Consider the following 18,671-nt stretch of genomic DNA (forward strand, 5'->3'; position numbering starts at 1 on the left):
GATTATATATTTCTTCATCAAGTTGACGCAGTGATAGCTTGATTTTGTTATATTGGTGTTGTGTCCCATTTTTTTGTTATGTTTTGCTTTTTTCTCGTCTCATTTTGCAGGTCTAGAAGCAGACTCTTGTTCATTATTGTTTATTTTTGTTGAATCCCCCCCCCCACCTAACCCCCTCTCTCCCCACCTTTTCTCTTTTCCTTTCTCTTTCACCTCTGTCTCCGTGTCTGGTCGAAATTACAAAGCATTAAAAAACAATAACAATAAAGTTTTAAATATCAGGTGCGACATTAAAAGCAGACTCTTTGATGCTCCACCTGAGACAATAAAAGCAGATGCTCTGATGCTCCACCTGAGAGTAAAACTGTAAGGCTTGTTACCAGCATTCAGACATCAATTCTGCTTGCTTCACAGCCAGACAGGACACGTTAAAAAAAAAAAAAAAAAAAAGAAAGAGTGACGTACATCCTTATTAATCTCTCCTGTAGCTTTTGAAGTGCAGCTGATTTAGCTTTGATGGGCAAAATGATCCAAACCAAGTGCTCACTTTAGCATCATGTGTTCATCTGCAGTCAGGCAGCATGCTCTGGTACCTGATGCTGTTTCTTTTGGAGCCTAAGATTAGACAAGTTTTTCGGATGTTTTTATTGGTTAGAGGTATTTGCCCTGATCTTTATCATGTTGTACAGCGCTTTGTGATTTATATCTGTGAAAGGTGCTCTAGAAATAAACTTTTACTTACTTACTTACTTACAAGTCAAACTTGAAGACACACTATCATGCTCAAGCCTTTTCAGCATTGGGATCTGCAACATTGCACTAAAATTCTTTGTTTTGAGGTTTTTTTAGTCAGTTTTACTACTTTTATTGTCTTTTTATTGTTCTTATTGGATGCTGTTTTTTAAATGTTTATGTTCAGCAACTTGAGCTTCTGCTGAGGGAGTGGAAGGTGCTTTATAAATGAAATGAAATGAATGAATGAATGCATGAATGAGACCTGAGGATGTCCTAAAAAGGACATCGTAGATTTGCTCAGATCTCATGCATGGTTAACTAGAACATGAGTCATGAACATGCTGGTCATACAAGCTAGTTTGAGACACAAACAGAGAAGCCGGATCTATTTATGAACATCTGGTTTGTTTTTATGTCCTTGTTTCAGAGCATCAAGGTGTCATGGCAGCCACCTCCTCGCGGCGCTCAGAACGGTGTCATCAGCGCTTACAAGATCAAGTACAGGAAGACCGGTCGCCGTGGAGACCAAGAAGCCATCGAGCCCAACAACTTCTGGTACCTGTTCACAGGTAGGTTCAGCTGCTGCTTTCTGCCCATCCAGCAGGTGCTAGGAATTCTTGGAAATGTGTGAATTAAAACAAAGTCATGAAGCTGCACCAGGAATCAGGTAATAACAAAATTTTTGGGAGACGATAAGAGAAATGATCCTTCTGGGGCTTGTATGTGGTTCTGTAGCAGAACCCTGTAGTTTTTTCTCAGTTTGAACCAAAAACATATTTGACTTGAATTATTATCGGGAAATGATTATGTTAACAACCTGTTTATTCAGACAAACAGGATTTATACATGAATCATTTGAACCCGTTTCATAAACAATTAATAAAATAATCAAATTTTAATTCTCCATAAAACCTGTTGGTCAGATAAGTCAATGATTATTTTGGGACATTTAATCTTTTATTAAGAAATGTAATGAGTCAGAAGGCGAAGCTCTCGATTTACCGGTCGATCTACGTTCCTACCCTCACCTGTGGTCACGAGATTTGGGTAGTGACCGAAAGGACGAGATTGCGGATACAAGCGGCCGAAATGAGTTTTCTCCCAAGAGTGGCTGGGCTCTCCCTTAGAGATAGGGTGAGAAGCTCGGTCATCCGGGAGGGGCTCGGAGTAGACCCGCTGCTCCTCCACATCGAGAGGAGCCAGTTGAGGTGGCTTGGACATCTGGTCAGGATCTTCCCTGGTGAGGTTTTCTGAGCACATCCATCCAAGAGGAGACCCGAGAGAAGACCCAGGACACGCTGGAGGGACTATGTCTCTTGGCTGACCAAGGAATGCCTTGGGATTCCCCCGGAGGAGTCGGCCCAGACAGCTGGGGAGAGAGAAGTCTGGGCCTCTCAGCTCAGGCTGCTGCCCCCGCAACCCGACTCTGGGTAATCGGTTGAAACTGGATGGATGGATTTTCAAAACTTTTTTAAATGTAAATTATTTGTGAAACTCCCTTTTTGAATCCCTCACAGATCAAACTGAAGTTGTTGAATCTTATCAGAATCCAATGGAATTCATCCTGATGAGTTTAATCTGTGACCGACATCCGAAACTCCGAATTCAGATTTATTTACTGGGTCATAAACGCACCCTCGCTAACAGCCAGTGCATTAGAAGCTTCAATGGAAAAATTACAGCTCTAAAGTCAAGGATCATGGTATTCTAAACCTTTGAGAGCAAGTAGGCACAGTATATGATCTTATATCACTGTTGGCACTGTTGAGATGTCATTTATCTGAAGTACGGGTTATTTTTGGATACCTGGAAATGAAACGATCTATTTCAGTGACACTCCGCCCATGACCGCTCTGACAAAGTGAGCCTACAACAGTTCAGCCTGTTGTTATATTGACATTGGTAGTCTAGCAGTTTAAAGCATCTTCATTTTGTCTCGTTTTGCCATGTGCGGACGCCGGTTTGATTCCCACTGTCAGTGGCGTTTTATTTAGCCAGCTGAAGCAGATTTCATCTATTTATATTTTAGTTTTATTTATTATTTTCTGCAAAATATTTCGTGTCTCAAAACATCTTTAAATGTAGTCGTTTCCAAGCAGCATTTTAATTCATTCACTCTGCTCACCTCACATGGACTCACACTGGCTACATAAACAAAGAAGGTAAAAACACAGACCAGTCCTTATATTTTTAACAGTTTATCAGTAAAGGATTCAAAACATCGTACTGGTGAGTGCAGCTAAAATATCAGGAAAAAAGTTAATGCTGTGACTGGAAGTTGAACCGATGCTAAACAGCAAATCAGGTAGTTTCTTTAACCACTGGCCTACTGAGTCTGCTACAATTATAAAAACTTATTCATTTTTCTTTTTTATGTTCAGGATTCGAAATGAACCCAAATCAGCAGGTCAGAGCTGGACCACTGTCAGAAATTGGTATCAATGTCATTGTCGGCCGTTTGAACCAGAATCGGTTCGATTCTGACTAAAAAGAAAAACAATTAGTTTTTATTATAGATTACCTAGTGTGTGTATGTGTGTGTGTGTGTGTGTGTGTGTGTGTGTGTGTGTGTGTGCATGTGTGCATGTGTGTGTGTGGATTCAAACTGCCAACAGCTATTTTTTCAATTTGAGCTTTGCAGGATTTGAATGAAACTGATCTCTTTTCATTTATTTGTCTGCGATATGTATCCCCGTCTCTCCGTCTGCGCCTCCTCTCATGCACGTGGCACCTCCTTGTTTCGCTGCTGTGAAATAATCTTGTCTGTTGCTGTGGGCTCGTCGCCTGGAGAAACACAAACATCGCCTTTAAATGAGCTTATTGGACTCAATGTTTTTATTTAGTAATCAGATGATGAGGCGGAGACGTTAAACTCTTTTATTCTATTTTAGTTTTTATTTGTCTTTACCAAAACAAAGACAATTTTCTGTTTAATTTTAAACAAGTAAAACAAAATAAATAAAGTTTATTCACTTCCTTACATTTGAAAATTCTGTTGCTGAAAATATCTTTGCCCTAAAAGAAACAAAGAACAAGAATCGGTCTTTTATTTAGGGCCTCTCAAGAACAATACTTTTTAAATATGAAAAAAATATTTAAAAATATATGATTAAAATGAGAAAAAATTATGTAAAAGTTGTGAAAGACAAGATGAATAGGATAGAGGGAAATCAAGCTTGTTACCAGTGAGAGTTGGACTCCACAAAGGCTGCCCTTAGTCACACATTCTGGCTTTTACGGACAGGATTTCTAGGAGCAGCCAAGGTGTTGGGGGGATCCATTTTGGTGGCTTGAGCATTGAGTCTCTGCTTTTTGCAGATGATGTGGTTCCGTTGGCTTCATCAGAACGTGATCTCTGGCTCTCACTGGATCAGTCGCCGTCATCTCTGAAGCAGCTGGGATGAGAATCAGCTCTTCTAAATCCAAGACCCTAATCTTGAGTCCGAAAAGGTTAAAATGCCTTCTCCAGGTCATGAATGAGGTCCTGCCTCAAGTGGGAGTTTAAGTTTCTCGGGGTCTTGTTTACAAGTGAGGGAAAGATGGAGCGCGTGATTGATAGATGGATTGGTGCTGAGTCTGCATTGATGCCGGCGTTGTCTGGTCTGGTTTATTGTGATGAAGAGAGAGCTGAGCTGGAAGGTGCAGATCCTAATCTACCGTATGATCTACGTTCCTACCCTCATCTATGGTCATGAACTTTGGGTAGAGACCAAAAGAATGCGATCACGGATATAAGTGGCTGAAATTAGTTTTTGCCGCAGGGTGTCTGGGCTCTCCCTTAGAGATGAGATGAGAAGCTCGGTCATCTGGAAGGAGCTCAGAGTAGACCCGCTGCTCATCAAGAGGAGCCATTTGAGGTGGCTCGGGCATCTGATTAGCATGGACACCTCCCTGGTGAGACTTTCCAGGCACATCCAACCAGTAGGAGACCTAAAGTCAGCCTATAACCTGCTACACATTATGTGTGTTTCTTCGCTTCCTCCCTAGCGCATTATCTCCTTTCTCACCCATTCACCCCAGCACCTCTGAGGAGCTCTCGGTATCCTCTCCTCTAAATTTGTTGGGTCCAGATATAAGGGAAGATTTCACTCATTAATGTCTCCAGGAGAAATGTGGACCTAATGAAATGTTAATTTTTCCTATACCTCTTATAATATATGCAAGACGGAAAGTGCCTGTTCGCTCACACAACCCTAGAATCCAGATAACGGTTCCTTATCATACCCGAACCACACAGGTTCCTCCCATCATCTCTATGAAGGTTGCTTCATTTAATGTTAGGTCTCTTAGCATAGTCATTTTTAGTAAATGATCTCATCTCTGCTCATGATCTTGATTTCATGTTTTTATCTGAAAACTGGCTAAATGATGACATCATTGCACCCAAAAACGGTCAAACTTATCTCTGGCAAACATAAAGCTCCATGGAGGTTCACTAAATCAGTTACCAAGCAGAAAAGAGAACGCAGGAAAGCTGAGCGTCGATTCCGAAAAAGTAACCTATCAGATCACTATGAGACTTTCAGAATGCAGCTGCGCATTTACAACTCTGAATTAAAAAAGGCTAGGCAAGCCTTTTTCTCCAAAGTCATTAGTGATCATATTAACAATTCTCGTGCCCTCTTTGTAACTGTTGAGCGGTTAACTAATCCCTCAACACAGTTAAACCCTGAATTCATATCACAAACTTTGTGTAATCACTTAATCATTTTTCTATGATAAAATCATAAAAATCAGATTAGAGATTCATTCCTTCTTATCAACCAACACAACCAGACCCCTGCTACAGCTACATAGCAGCAATTTGGCTAGAATGCCAGCTTTCAGGGTGATTAGTGCTAAAAAGTGGATGGCATAGTAAAGACCCGAAACCAGGGGTCCTCAAGAAGATTTGTTCAAGGGCCAGATTTTTTTCCAGCAGACACCATGAGGGCTGGATGCTCTTCTAAAATACCTAGTATTCCTTTAGATGCAGCTGTTGTCAGGGGTCGGGGCTTAGGTGATGTCAGATGTCCACATTATCATTGTCTTGAGATGTGGTCAGTGATCACACACACAAAGTTTGATATAGATCTGATCATGCGCATGGAAGTTATTACGTCAAAGAATGTAATGGCGAAAGGTCATAGTTTGAGGCTTAGCCACACCCACATCTTTCAACTTATTTAAAATCCGATGGTTGAATTTTTTCCCCTATGTCTTAAAAGTATATAGCAAAAGTTTGAAGGTGATCGGTGAAAAGGGTGACGAGGCATCATTGTCCAAACGATGTGTGCAAAAACCACTAAATTGAGTACTTGGACCAGAATGGCCGACCTCCTGTGCGACTTTGCGCTTGGCTCCACGAGACTTTTTTGTAGGTCCTGAGACACTACATTAGTGTACCAAATTTTGTGATCCTCAGTCAAAGCTTGGCTTGGGGCTGACACTTTTAATGGTCCTAGGGGGTGCTATTTCAGAAAATAGGCCACGCCCACCAACTTCTCCTGTCCATTTCTATTGGGGGTCAGACTAGGATCACTCACCAGAAATTTTGTGGCGATATCACGATAACTGAGGAAATAACGTATTTCCATGGCATGATGGCGAATTTCTTCATGCTCCCAAAGCCCTGTCTTTTTTTGACACCTGCTTGACACCAAGTGACCCTGACTTGTCTACTACTATTTGCCAGAGATTGCTGGTGATTGGGTGAAAGGAGTCCAATAGGGAGCTGTGAAAAAAAGAGTGGCCGACCTCCTGTGCGACTTTGCGCTTGGCTCCAAGAGACTTTTTTGTAGGACCTGAGACACTACATTAGTGTACCAAATGTGGTAATCCTCAGTCAAAGCATGGCTTGGGGCTGACAGTTTTAATGGTCCTAGGGCGCACTATTTAAGAAAATAGGCCACACCCACCAGATTTTCACATCAGATCTTTTGGGGGGCCGGACTAGGATCACTCACCAGAAGTTTCGTGGCGATATCTTTAGAAATGACGAAATGGGTGGCAAACGTATGGCCACGGCGGTATGCCTGACTTCGCCGCGCCGCCACAGCCCCTCCTTCTTTTGAAAACTCCCATAAAGTGACGGCAAGCAACCCCCAATTGTCTTGAGTTAACAGCTACAAAATTGTGGTAATTAAGTGAAATGGGGCGATTTGGGACCTATCACAGTAAAACTTGACCTTTTTGGTCCTGAGGGGGCGGGGCTTGTGTGATGTCATCACCCGACCATTCAATTCAGTTCGTGGGTGGATGCCGAAGGGCCACAGAAATTTTTCTAACTATTCCATTCAGTTCAGAAGTTATAGCCATTTATATTTTTTTGGCGAGTAGTCGAACTTAGAGGCCTGGCCCCGCCCCCTCAGCATATACGAAAAGTCAGCTTTATTTTTTTCTATTTGGTCACCCATCACTTCTGAGCAATTTCCCACAAATTTCGAGATGATCGTGCGAAAAATGATTGAGTAAATCAATCAGAAGCGGACCCTAAAAACGACCAAAACCGGTACAAACTGTCATTTCAACCCAAAATGGCCGACTTCCTGTTCGATATTGACCATGGTTTTAAGAGGCTTTTCTGTGCGGACTGTTGAGTACTACAAGTGTACAAAATTTCATAACTGTATGACAAACTAAGGTTTATGAGGGGGGTATTTTTCACATTGTAGGGGGCGCTGTGGAGCTAGTTTAATTGCGATTTTTTTTTGGGACCTTTAAACATATCAAATTTTTCACCAGGCCTGATAAGTTTGCAAAATATTATGAGTTTTGGGGTAAGATAGGGTCCCCAAAAAGCCATTTAAAGGTTGCTAAGAATAATAAATAATAAACAGAGCAAAAACAAGAGGCCTTCGCAGCGCTTTTGCTGCTCGGGCCTAATAATAATAACAAAAATAAGAAAGTAACTTCAAAGAGAACCACTCCTTTAATGTAAATGAAAACTTTTACTCTACGATTCATCAAATTCATTTTTTATTCATTTCTGACAGGAACCTCTCCTCTGTCCCGACCACCTTTATACCTCTGCAACTTGTTTGGAGGTTTTTGTGCTTCAGCAGCCAGTGCTTCTATCTGGTTGTCAATAAAGTTTTTCTTATTTTTTCCGGGAAAACAACAGGGAATCCCCTCATGTGCTCAGGATGTAGCATGACCGTTTTTGCATGTAAATGACAGTGAACGGACACGAGCACCTGGGTACGCACAGGTGAGGTTTATCATCAGACGAGTATGGAGGCACGTGCGTATGAGAGGCTATCACATGTTTCATAAATCAGGATTTTGACCGTTCAAACACACATTCTACATTTCGGTCATAGATGAGGGCCCTGGTTTTTAGAGAGAATTAGATCCTTAATCAGGTCATCAGTAGCAGGATTACATGGATTTATTAGTTTACTGCTGCTGCATTATTCTTTATCTGCTTGATTTTACATGAAGCAGACCTGTAGCACATTTATTTCGTATTTTCTGTTGTTGTAATGTTTAAATATTCCTGTAATCTGGTTGAATCGGGTCTCTCTGAGCCCACGTTTGACTCGGTTCTCCACCCCTGGCTGTGGTTTCAGAACCAGCTGATTATTCTCAGCGCTGCAGCTAAAGGCCTGAAAAGTTCAACCTTGAATGCCAGCGGTAACGATGCTTTGCTTTCCTCTGCTCAGGTCTGGAGAAGGGCAGCCAGTACAGCTTCCAGGTAGCAGCCATGACGGTGAACGGAACCGGGCCTGCCAGCGACTGGTACACGGCCGAGACGCCGGAGAACGACCTGGACGGTGTGTGTTTGTTTACCAGCTGTAGTTGGGATTACAGGCAGTACCTCCTCTATAATCTGAATACATAAAAATATAAACAGCATGGACGTAATTTTCACTTTAGAAGTGGGGGGGGGGGGACACGGGGGGGGGGGGGGGATCTTTACAGTATGCTCTAATGGGAAACAGGCTTCAACACAAACGGTTGTTTTCCACTTGGTCCTAGAGCTCAACCAGTGTCAATTTAATATAGCGTAATATTGTTTTTGGATGGTAAAAAGTGCAGGGGTCAAAACTTGACTTTGGAAAAAGTGTGTGTGTGTGTGTGGGGGGGGGGGCATGTCCCCCCTGTCCCCCCCCAAAATTACGTCCATGATAAACAGTCCTGGTTTCTGCTGGGTGTGGACGTTCTCATGATTCCTCTCAGACTGTTTTTAATTATTTGAAGTCGTCCTTTGAGGATTATTGGCTGTGCAGCGCTTTGAGCCGCTTGCATGCTGGGTTCACGTGCGCTATATCAAAATAAAATGGTGTGGTGTAGTTGGATCTTCTGACCTGAGGCTCGGTGCCACCATGTTTATGCCACTGCTCATGCTAATGGTGTTGGAGGCTCTAATCTCATTTTCATGGATTATCACTCAGTAAAGTGAAATGAAGCGTCTCCCTGTGGAGCCAGAGGCCTGTAATCTGATCTAATCTGATGCTGAGGCATGACTGTGAGTGGCAGGTTCTCATTAAACGGGTCAGCATCCTGCCCCAGATACTGATCCTTCTTCTGTGGTTGTCTCATCAGAGAGCCAGGTCCCCGACCAGCCGAGCTCGCTGCACGTGCGACCGCTCCCCAACAGCATCATCATGTCCTGGACTCCGCCCCTCAGCCCCAGCATCCTGGTTCGAGGTTACATCATCGGATACGGCGTGGGAAGTCCGTACGCCGAGACGGTCCGGGTTGACAGCAAGCAGAGATACTACTCCATCGAAAACCTGGGTAAGGGTTGGACCGGAGCCCAGACTCTGGATTATTAATCTGATCAGGATAAATTCTGCTCCTTAGCCAGGGACTCGCATACAACCAGAACCCCAGTTAACCAAAGAGGTTTTCCAGGAACACTACTCAGAGCAACTTGGAGTGGTGCAGCTCGGTCCGAGCACCGTTCCCACGGGCACGGTTTGGTACTTTCTCCCCTTTTTTTAGTCCCTGCTCTGTTGAGGTACCTGGAAAAGCTGAGTCGAGCTGGCATCTTTATTCTGGCCGCTGATTGGCTAGGGGGCGGAGTCACTGATTGCTCCAGAGTTTCTACCTTCTGCTTCACTGCCTGCAGCCATTTCCTGATTCAGAGTCTGACAAAAAGCCATGAAACTGAGTAAAATGTCCAGCACCAGCATTTTTCAGCCGAGTTGTGTTTCTGTGGAGTGTACCGGTTACCTTCCACTGTTTACCGATAGTATACCTTGATACTGATACTTACATATAAGGGGCGCACCCACTTCCTGTCATGGAGCCGGCGTAGGAACAAAACTACGCCGAGATGGGCTGACTCGAACCACGCCGTACGGAGCTGTTTCAGGCTGAGCGGTGTTCCTGGAAAACCATCCCAACTAAACTAGTGAACCCTGCCTGCACGAGTACTGGTGAGACCGCATTTCTGTAAACAGCTGCAGCTAAAGGTAGATTAACGTGTTGAAATGAGTTTTGTTAGCATCAAAATGAAGTCCTGATTAATACCCAGAAGTTCTGACAGTTTACAGGATGCTTCAACATCTGGGCGCCTCGCTGTGGCTGTTTAAGGTGTGTCACAGCTGTTCAGAGCCACACACACCTCGTCCTGCTCCTCCTGCCTGCGCTGACTCGGGCTGACTCGGCTCCGCCGCCTTCCATGAATTCATTATGATGATGAAACCTTCATTTAATTACAATCAGTAATTGAAGTGAGTTTAATAAGGAAGCTGTTTGAGGAAATCTAATAGCGAAATCCTCACAGCAACACATTTGCATCCTAAAGGAGCCGAAGCAGATTTGGGACAGCTGTGGACGCGGAGCCGCGAGTTCCGTCTCGGGTCTCCTAATGGAGGACTAATGGAAGCTAAAATCCAGCTGCTGTGGCGCCCGCATAGTGCATGTGTGCATTCCTAATTCATGCTGATCTTTTATTCATGTGTTGATGCGTCTGCGGAGCGGAGCGCCACTCCGGTCCTGATAAAAACGGTTTGATGGAACGTGGGGGGAGCGAGCCGTGTCGTCCAATCAGATGAGCCGCTGTGTGATGAGCGGGTCTGAGCGGAAGGGAACGAGTCACGTTTCTAAAGAGATGGCTCATCTCATTTGAAGTGTGTGATGTTTACAGATGGAGCACAGGCAGAAGCAGTTGAGCCTCCTTGTATCACGGTTGGGATTCAGGCTGGAATTCCTTCCCACAGATGTTGAAATCTGACCTCGTGTTTGTGTTTTAATCTGGATTAGTGTTAGAGCTGTGTCCTGTGTGAAAAACAACATTTTTAAATGTCCCTGTAGACATCAGTGAGGTGGCCCCGCCCCCTTTGCAGCTCCACAGCTCAGGTAGGAACATCAACGTTCCCATGTGGCATCATGGAGCTTCTGCTGTTCTTCTCGTGTTCCCCAGCTGTTTGTCTGAGGCTGTAGTCTGACTTCCTGTCAGTGGGAGGGTGTTACCATGGTGACCCCCTAATGAGCCACGGCTGCTCAGGGACTGCAGGTGGAAATTAGCGTTGATGCTAGAACATGGCGCCATGCATCTGTCCTGACTCGGTCTTGGTCAACGCATTGCTGTTTATCTCCGTTTTCAAGTAACCTTACTTGCGGGTGGTTACCATGGTGACCCTGACGAGACACGTGGTGGTTCGTAACCATAGTGACCCATACACATTTCCCACTGACTTGGTTCCAGTGAAAGTTTGGTATCAGAGGCAGACCTGGCACAGGTTCTGTGCTGGACCAGAACTGATGATTCTTAAGAACTCCTCCATTGTTGAAATATTTCTCTTTTTGCGTGCTTCCTGTTTTCTTGGCCCCACATGGGCATATAAAGTTGTGTCGCAACGTTTTGGATGATGTGTTGACTAGACTAGTTTGTGGAAAAGTGATCTGTGGCACCAGCACTGAACTGGTGGGAAAGGGAACCCTAATGAGCCACAGGCAGCAGCTTTAACATTTCTGTTTTTCTTGGCACTTGTCTCATGTCCAGAGTTGAGCTTTTGGAATATTACAAGTCAGAACCGCTGAAGAAGAACTCTGACCAACAAACCAAAATGACGTTTGGCATGTTGAAAGTTTAACTTCCTGTTTGTCCTTCAGAACCGAGCTCCCACTACGTCATCTCCCTGAAGGCTTTTAATAACGCTGGAGAAGGAGTTCCTCTCTACGAGAGCGCCGTCACCCGGTCTCTGACAGGTACGAACACACCCGGAAGCTCTGTTCCTAAAACTAGAACCTTCAACAGTCTTCTGATCTTCAGAGTTCAGGTTTATATTAGACTAAACCAGCTCCACTCCTGATCCAGGACCAGTTTTCTGTTCTGCTTTCTCCAGCTGTTGAAGGCGGGGTTAAGGTTTCATCAGCAGCTGGAGGCATGGTCGAGGTTTCATCGGCGGCTGGAGGCGGGGTCGAGGTTTCATCGGCAGCTGGAGGCGGGGTCGAGGTTTAATCGGCAGCTGGAGGCGGGGTCGAGGTTTATTCGGCAGCTGGGGGGTGGGGTCGAGGTTTAATCGGCAGCTGGAGACTGGGTCGAGGTTTAATCGGCAGCTGGAGGCGGGGTCGAGGTTTCATCGGCGGCTGGAGGCGGGGTCGAGGTTTCATCGGCAGCTGGAGGCGGGGTCGTGGTTTAATTGGCAGCTGGAGGCGGGTCGAGGTTTAATCGGCAGCTGGAGGCGGGGTCGAGGTTTAATCGGCAGCTGGAGGCGGGGTCGAAGTTTCATCGGCAGCTGGGGGGCGGGGTCGAGGTTTAATCAGCAGCTGGAGGCTGGGTCGAGGTTTAATCGGCAGCTGGAGGCGGGGTCGAGGTTTAATCGGCAGCTGGAGGTGGGGTCGAGGTTTCATCGGCAGCTGGGGGGCCGAGGTTTAATCGGCAGCTGGAGGCTGGGTCGAGGTTTAATCGGAAGCTGGAGGCGGGGTCGAGGTTTCATCAGCAGCTGGAGGCGGGGTTAAGGTTTCATCAGCAGCTGGAGGCGGGGTCGAGGTTTCATCAGCAGCTGGAGGCGGGGTTATGGTTTCATCAGCAGCTGGAGGCAGGGTTAAGGTTTCATCAGCAGCTGGAGGCGGGGTTAAGGTTTCATCAGCAGCTGGAGGCGGGGTCGAGGTTTAATCGGCAGCTGGAGGCGGGGTCGAGGTTTAATCTGCAGCTGGAGGCGGGGTCAAGGTTTCATCGGCAGCTGGGGGGCGGGGTCGAGGTTTAATCGGCAGCTGGAGGCTGGGTCGAGGTTTAATCGGAAGCTGGAGGCGGGGTCGAGGGTTCATCAGCAGCTGGAGGCGGGGTTATGGTTTCAGCAGCAGCTGGAGGCGGGGTTAAGGTTTCATCAGCAGCTGGAGGCGGGGTCGAGGTTTCATCAGCAGCTGGAGGCGGGGTTATGGTTTCATCAGCAGCTGGAGGCGGGGTTAAGGTTTCATCAGCAGCTGGAGGCGGGGTTAAGGTTTCATCAGCAGCTGGAGGCGGGGTCGAGGTTTAATCGGCAGCTGGAGGCGGGGTCGAGGTTTAATCGGCAGCTGGAGGTGGGGTCGAGGTTTCATCGGCAGCTGGGGGGCGGGGTTGAGGTTTAATCGGCAGCTGGAGGCTGGGTCGAGGTTTAATCGGAAGCTGGAGGCGAGGTTGAGGTTTCATCGGCAGCTGGAGGCGGGGTCGAGGTTTCATCGGCAGCTGGAGGCGGGGTCGAGGTTTCATCGGCAGCTGGAGGCGGGGTCGAGGTTTAATCGGCAGCTGGAGGCGGGGTCAAGGTTTCATCGTCAGCTGGAGGCGGGGTCGAGGTTTCATCGTCAGCTGGAGGCGGGGTTAAGGTTTCATCGGCAGCTGGAGGCGGGGTTAAGGTTTCATCGGCAGCTGGAGGCGGGGTTAAGGTTTCATCAGCAGCTGGAGGCGGGGTTAAGGTTTCATCAGCAGCTGGAGGCAGGGTTAAGGTTTCATCAGCAGCTGGAGGCGGGGTCGAGGTTTAATCGGAAGCTGGAGGCGAGGTTGAGGTTTCATCAGCAGCTGGAGGCGGGGTCGAGGTTTCATCGGCAGCTGGAGGCGGGGTCGAGGTTTCATCTGCAGCTGGAGGCGGGGTCGAGGTTTAATCGGCAGCTGGAGGTGGGGTCGAGGTTTAATCGGCAGCTGGAGGCGGGGTCAAGGTTTCATCGTCAGCTGGAGGCGGGGTCAAGGTTTCATCGGCAGCTGGAGGCGGGGTTAAGGTTTCATCGGCAGCTGGAGGCGGGGTTAAGGTTTCATCAGCAGCTGGAGGCGGGGTTAAGGTTTCATCAGCAGCTGGAGGCAGGGTTAAGGTTTCATCAGCAGCTGGAGGCGGGGTCGAGGTTTAATCGGCAGCTGGAGGTGTGGTCGAGGTTTCATCGGCAGCTGGGGGGCGGGGTCGAGGTTTAATCGGCAGCTGGAGGCTGGGTCGAGGTTTAATCGGAAGCTGGAGGCGGGGTCGAGGTTTCATCAGCAGCTGGAGGCGGGGTTATGGTTTCATCAGCAGCTGGAGGCGGGGTTAAGGTTTCATCAGCAGCTGGAGGCGGGGTCGAGGTTTCATCAGCAGCTGGAGGCGGGGTTATGGTTTCATCGGCAGCTGGAGGCGGGGTTGAGGTTTCATCGGCAGCTGGAGGCGGGGTTGAGGTTTCATCGGCAGCTGGAGGCGAGGTCGAGGTTTCATCGGCAGCTGGAGGCGGGGTCGAGGTTTAATCGGCAGCTGGAGGCGGGGTCGAGGTTTAATCTGCAGCTGGAGGCGGGGTCGAGGTTTAATCGGCAGCTGGAGGCGGGGTCGAGGTTTAATCGGCAGCTGGAGGCGGGGTCAAGGTTTCATCGTCAGCTGGAGGCGGGGTCAAGGTTTCATCTGCAGCTGGAGGCGGGGTTAAGGTTTCATCGGCAGCTGGAGGCGGGGTTAAGGTTTCATCGGCAGCTGGAGGCGGGGTTAAGGTTTCATCAGCAGCTGGAGGCGGGGTTAAGGTTTCATCAGCAGCTGGAGGCGGGGTCGAGGTTTAATCGGCAGCTGGAGGTGGGGTCGAGGTTAAGGTTAAGGTTAAAGTTAATTAAAGATCAGTCACCTTTTTAAGGTTTCAGCAGTTTTTTATAAATCTGTTTGGATGAGAGGGAAGTTTTTACAAAACTGATTCTATAAACTACGCTGATGACGTTGGAGGAAGTGTTCCTAAAGTCGGGGTCGTGACCCCCTCGAATGTGTCGGATTCTTTAGAAGAGAAGTTCTATCAGTGTGAGGCGTTTTATTCTGCTGCACCTCCTGCATGAGGAGCATAAGAGTGACAACAATAAAACCAGCTGCTTTTAGCAACTGGTTCAATTATTAAAACTATTAATGCTGTCACTCTCTCTCACACACACACACACACACACACACACACGCACGCGCGCGCACACCGAGTCGTCGTGGCGGCGTCTCCTTGCAGATGTTCTCATGAGAACTTTCAAAAGCATCTCGTTAGCTCTCGGATCCTCGTTAATAAACAGCCCTGTCCACCCCCCACCCCGCTGCAGAGGCTGAACGACTCCTGAGCAGCCGCCACCGACTGTAATCAACGACCTGGGGACTGCTGGGGGGTGGTCGTGACAACGGGGAGTTTAGGGACTGAACAGAAATAAGATAAAATGTTTGACATGAAACAGAAAAACGAACCAGATGTAAAATCAAACGCCGGTGGGGGAGGAGGAGCTTCTGCCTCCTCATCAGTATTCGAACCTGACTGGAGCTTATTGTGATGCTGGGCTGCCAGTTTACCCACATCACCTCCCTCATCAATCTCCTTCTCTCCTCCCCCGTATGTCATCAGTCTCTCTCTGCCGGGCTAGTTCTCCTCAGAGTTGGCCTTGTTGGTTCTGTTTGCTCTGCAGACAGAACACTAAAGGTTTCGGCTTCTCCCGGCTCCACTCTCTGGTTCTGCTCCACCTATGCTGTTAATCTGCTTAAATATTGGAAACACAAAGAAAAATCCTGTCATGTTTCTGTTAAACTGAGGAAAACACAAATGTAGATGAGCTCAGCTCACTTAAGTGGAGCTCCAGATGTTTACTTTAGCTTTTATATGATGTTTAATCCCATTAATTTCATCTATTTTATTGTTAGAGCCTAACTTGTTGGGTAGAGAGGATGTAGAAGGGTCCATCCATCCATTTTCATCCGCTTATCCGAGGTCGGGTCGCGGGGCAGCAGCCTAAGCAGGGAGGCCCAGACTTCCCTCTCCCCAGCCACTTGGGCCAGATCCTCCAGGGGAATCCCAAGGTGTTCCCTGGCCAGCTGAGAGACTTATGGGCCATTCCCATCTGTACCGGGTCGGCCCGGGCCGGGTAGCGTAGGTTGTTTACATATCTGGGTGGCCTGGTATTTTTCCGGGCCAACCAAGGCTCATTCTCAGCCCTCTTCTCGAGGGGGTCTGCTTCAGGCCGACCAGGGCCAACACACCCACTGCTGACAGCAAATTCACACCTTCCATTAGAGCAAGCCTCTGATTGGTGGGTAGAATCAGCCCACATGGGCTTAAGGCAAGCTCAGTTCATTATCATTCATTATCATGCTGATTTCCCAGAAGCTGAAAGTGTCTCTGACTGCATTCCTTGCATACCTAAGCAAGGATGTGTGGAATCAACCGGGCCAGGCTGGGGCCGACTGGGGCTACCCGGCCCGGGCCGACCCGGTACAGATGGGAATGGCCCATTAGTCCCTCTAGCGTGTCCTGGGCTGGTCCATGACCCAACTCCGGATGAGCTAACAGTAATGGATGGATGGAATGATAAAAATGATGTATTAGACTGTCGTGACTCGTTTTAAGAGAATAAAACCAGCCCAGACTATCATGAACACTTTACTTAAAGTCTGTAGTTTTTGAATGTGCTGATGAATGAAGTTGATTAGTGTATTTTTTTTTTGTTTTTGTTTATTTTTGCAGTCGGAGTTCCTGTAGAGGATCACAGTGTAGGGAGACAGTTTATCTCCAGGATCTGTCTCGTTATTCCTGTAAAGAAAGGCTTTAATATCTCCGGTCTGTTTTATGAAGCCATCGTTTTTTAATGATCTCGGATCTGTTTTCACCGAGATAAACACGACCAGGACCTACAAACACCGGCTGGTGGCGTTTAACTCATTAACAGCCATGCTTTTACTGTGTGGGCGTCGGACGAGCCCCCGCACCGTGAGAACAAACATCTCGGCTCTGAGGCCGATCTTCATCCGCGTACGTCACACGTCACGTGATCAGGAAGCAGAACATCCATGTGTTAGGAGATTGTTTTGGGACGCTGCTGTAAAAAAAGTGAGGCGCGAACCGGAAAAGCTTCTGCCGATCGCAATTCAACACCGGATTATGAAAGAACGGATAACGCTCGAAACGCGCGGATTCTTCCTGATGTAAGAGGTGAGTCTCCGCTTTGTTTTGGTAATTTTGGCGTCGACATCATGCTAGCGCGCAACGTTCTGTCACTCTTAAAAAAACAGTAAAAATGCTGAAAAACGCTGGCAGCGAATGAGGTGAGGAGTAGATTAATGCAGCTCTACGACCATTTTCTTTGGTGGTTGGCGTCTGTGAGTCCGCCTCCTGCTCCTGATGGAGGAGTTCTGTTCTTCCCGATCCCGTAATACAGCTTGGCTGATGTGAGTCCCTTCACAGTGGATGGATAATGAAAACACGTGTAATAACGATACGTTTATTACGTTTATTTGCTCTGACATGGTTTTTCTAAGCTGTGGAGCATGACTTGACAAAACTTCTGTTTCCGTCTGTATCTGAGTGTTTTTTCCTGGAGATCAAACCAGAGCATCTGGTGGAAATGACAGATTATTCTGTTTTTATCTGACTCTGAACTGTCAGACACAAAACGCTGTAGAGAGTCCAGCTTTTACTCTGCGGATGTGTGGAGCAATGCTGTTTATGTCGGTGTGGGACCAACACGCTGACGTGTGTGTAAGGAGTGATGCCACTAACCTGTTCAGTGAACCTCAGGACTAAACCTGCCAGCTGCTGGAAACACGCAGCTTCCAATTGTCTGTTTGGGTTTTTGTTCTTCCCAGCTCGTCCGTGTTTGTGCATCAGTCGTTAGCGTTTAGCTTGGGAACCTTCGGAGCTCCAAACATCTAGCAGATAAATTCCCGGGGCCTCATGTTCCAGCCGTACTAACGAACAGATGTGTGTGTGGCGCGTAGGAACTAACGTACACAGTGTGTGTGGTGTCCTTCATGTTGTACCTGTGTGTGGAAACGTTCCTAAACACCAGAACACTTCAGACGTGTGTAGGAACAGCATCTAGTGGTAGAACGGGGAACCGCTACGCCGAAGGTCTCAGTCGTCCACTCATTATTTTACCCAGTAAATAAATATTTATGTGGAATAACAGCCGAGTCACATTCCCGGTGCTACAACACCGACGGGAATCCGACTGTAGAAGGGACGTCGTGTTTTTGTTCATCTTCCATTTTTATGATGTTCTTAATACAGGTGCTGGCCAGTAAATTAGAATATCATCAAAAGGTTGAAAATATTTAAGTAATTCCATTCAAAACGTGAAACTTGTACATTATATTCATGCAATGCACACAGACCAATGTATTTCCGATGTTTATTACGTTTAATTTTGATATTTATAGGTGACAACCAATGAAAACATCAAATCTGGTATCTCAGAAAATTAGAATATTCTAAAGGCCAATGAAAAAATGTTTGTTTCTCTAATGTTGGCCAACTGAAAAGAATGAACATGAAAAGAATGTGCATGTATAGCACTCAATACTTAGTCGGGGCTCCTTTTGCCTCAATAACTGCAGTAATGCGGCGTGGCATGGACTCGATCAGTCTGTGGCACTGCTCAGGTGTTATGAGAGCCCAGGTTACTCTGATAGTCGTCTTCAGCTCCTCTGCATTGTTGGGTCTAGCGTATTGCATCCTCCGCTTCACAATACCCCATAGATTTTCTATGGGGTTAAGGTCAGGCGAGTTTGCTGGCCAATCAAGGACAGGGATACCATGGTCCTTGAACCAGGTGCTGGTGGTTTTGGCACTGT

General features: G+C 47.0%; 1 protein-coding gene across 3 annotated transcripts in view; it reads left to right on the plus strand.

The window, feature by feature from the left end:
- Positions 1–18,671, plus strand: part of dcc (DCC netrin 1 receptor) — a 348,912-nt gene that overhangs the window by 181,037 nt on the left and 149,204 nt on the right. For all 3 annotated transcript variants that reach the window (XM_070552526.1, XM_054744659.2, XM_054744660.2), the window contains exons 13-16: positions 1,163–1,304; positions 8,379–8,489; positions 9,262–9,456; positions 11,782–11,877. In XM_070552526.1, coding sequence (XP_070408627.1) covers positions 1,163–1,304; positions 8,379–8,489; positions 9,262–9,456; positions 11,782–11,877 — 544 coding nt within the window. The remainder of the gene's footprint in view (positions 1–1,162; positions 1,305–8,378; positions 8,490–9,261; positions 9,457–11,781; positions 11,878–18,671) is intronic.

The sequence above is a fragment of the Nothobranchius furzeri genome, chromosome 6 (genome assembly GCF_043380555.1).
Source record: "Nothobranchius furzeri strain GRZ-AD chromosome 6, NfurGRZ-RIMD1, whole genome shotgun sequence".
Classification (NCBI taxonomy): domain Eukaryota; kingdom Metazoa; phylum Chordata; class Actinopteri; order Cyprinodontiformes; family Nothobranchiidae; genus Nothobranchius; species Nothobranchius furzeri.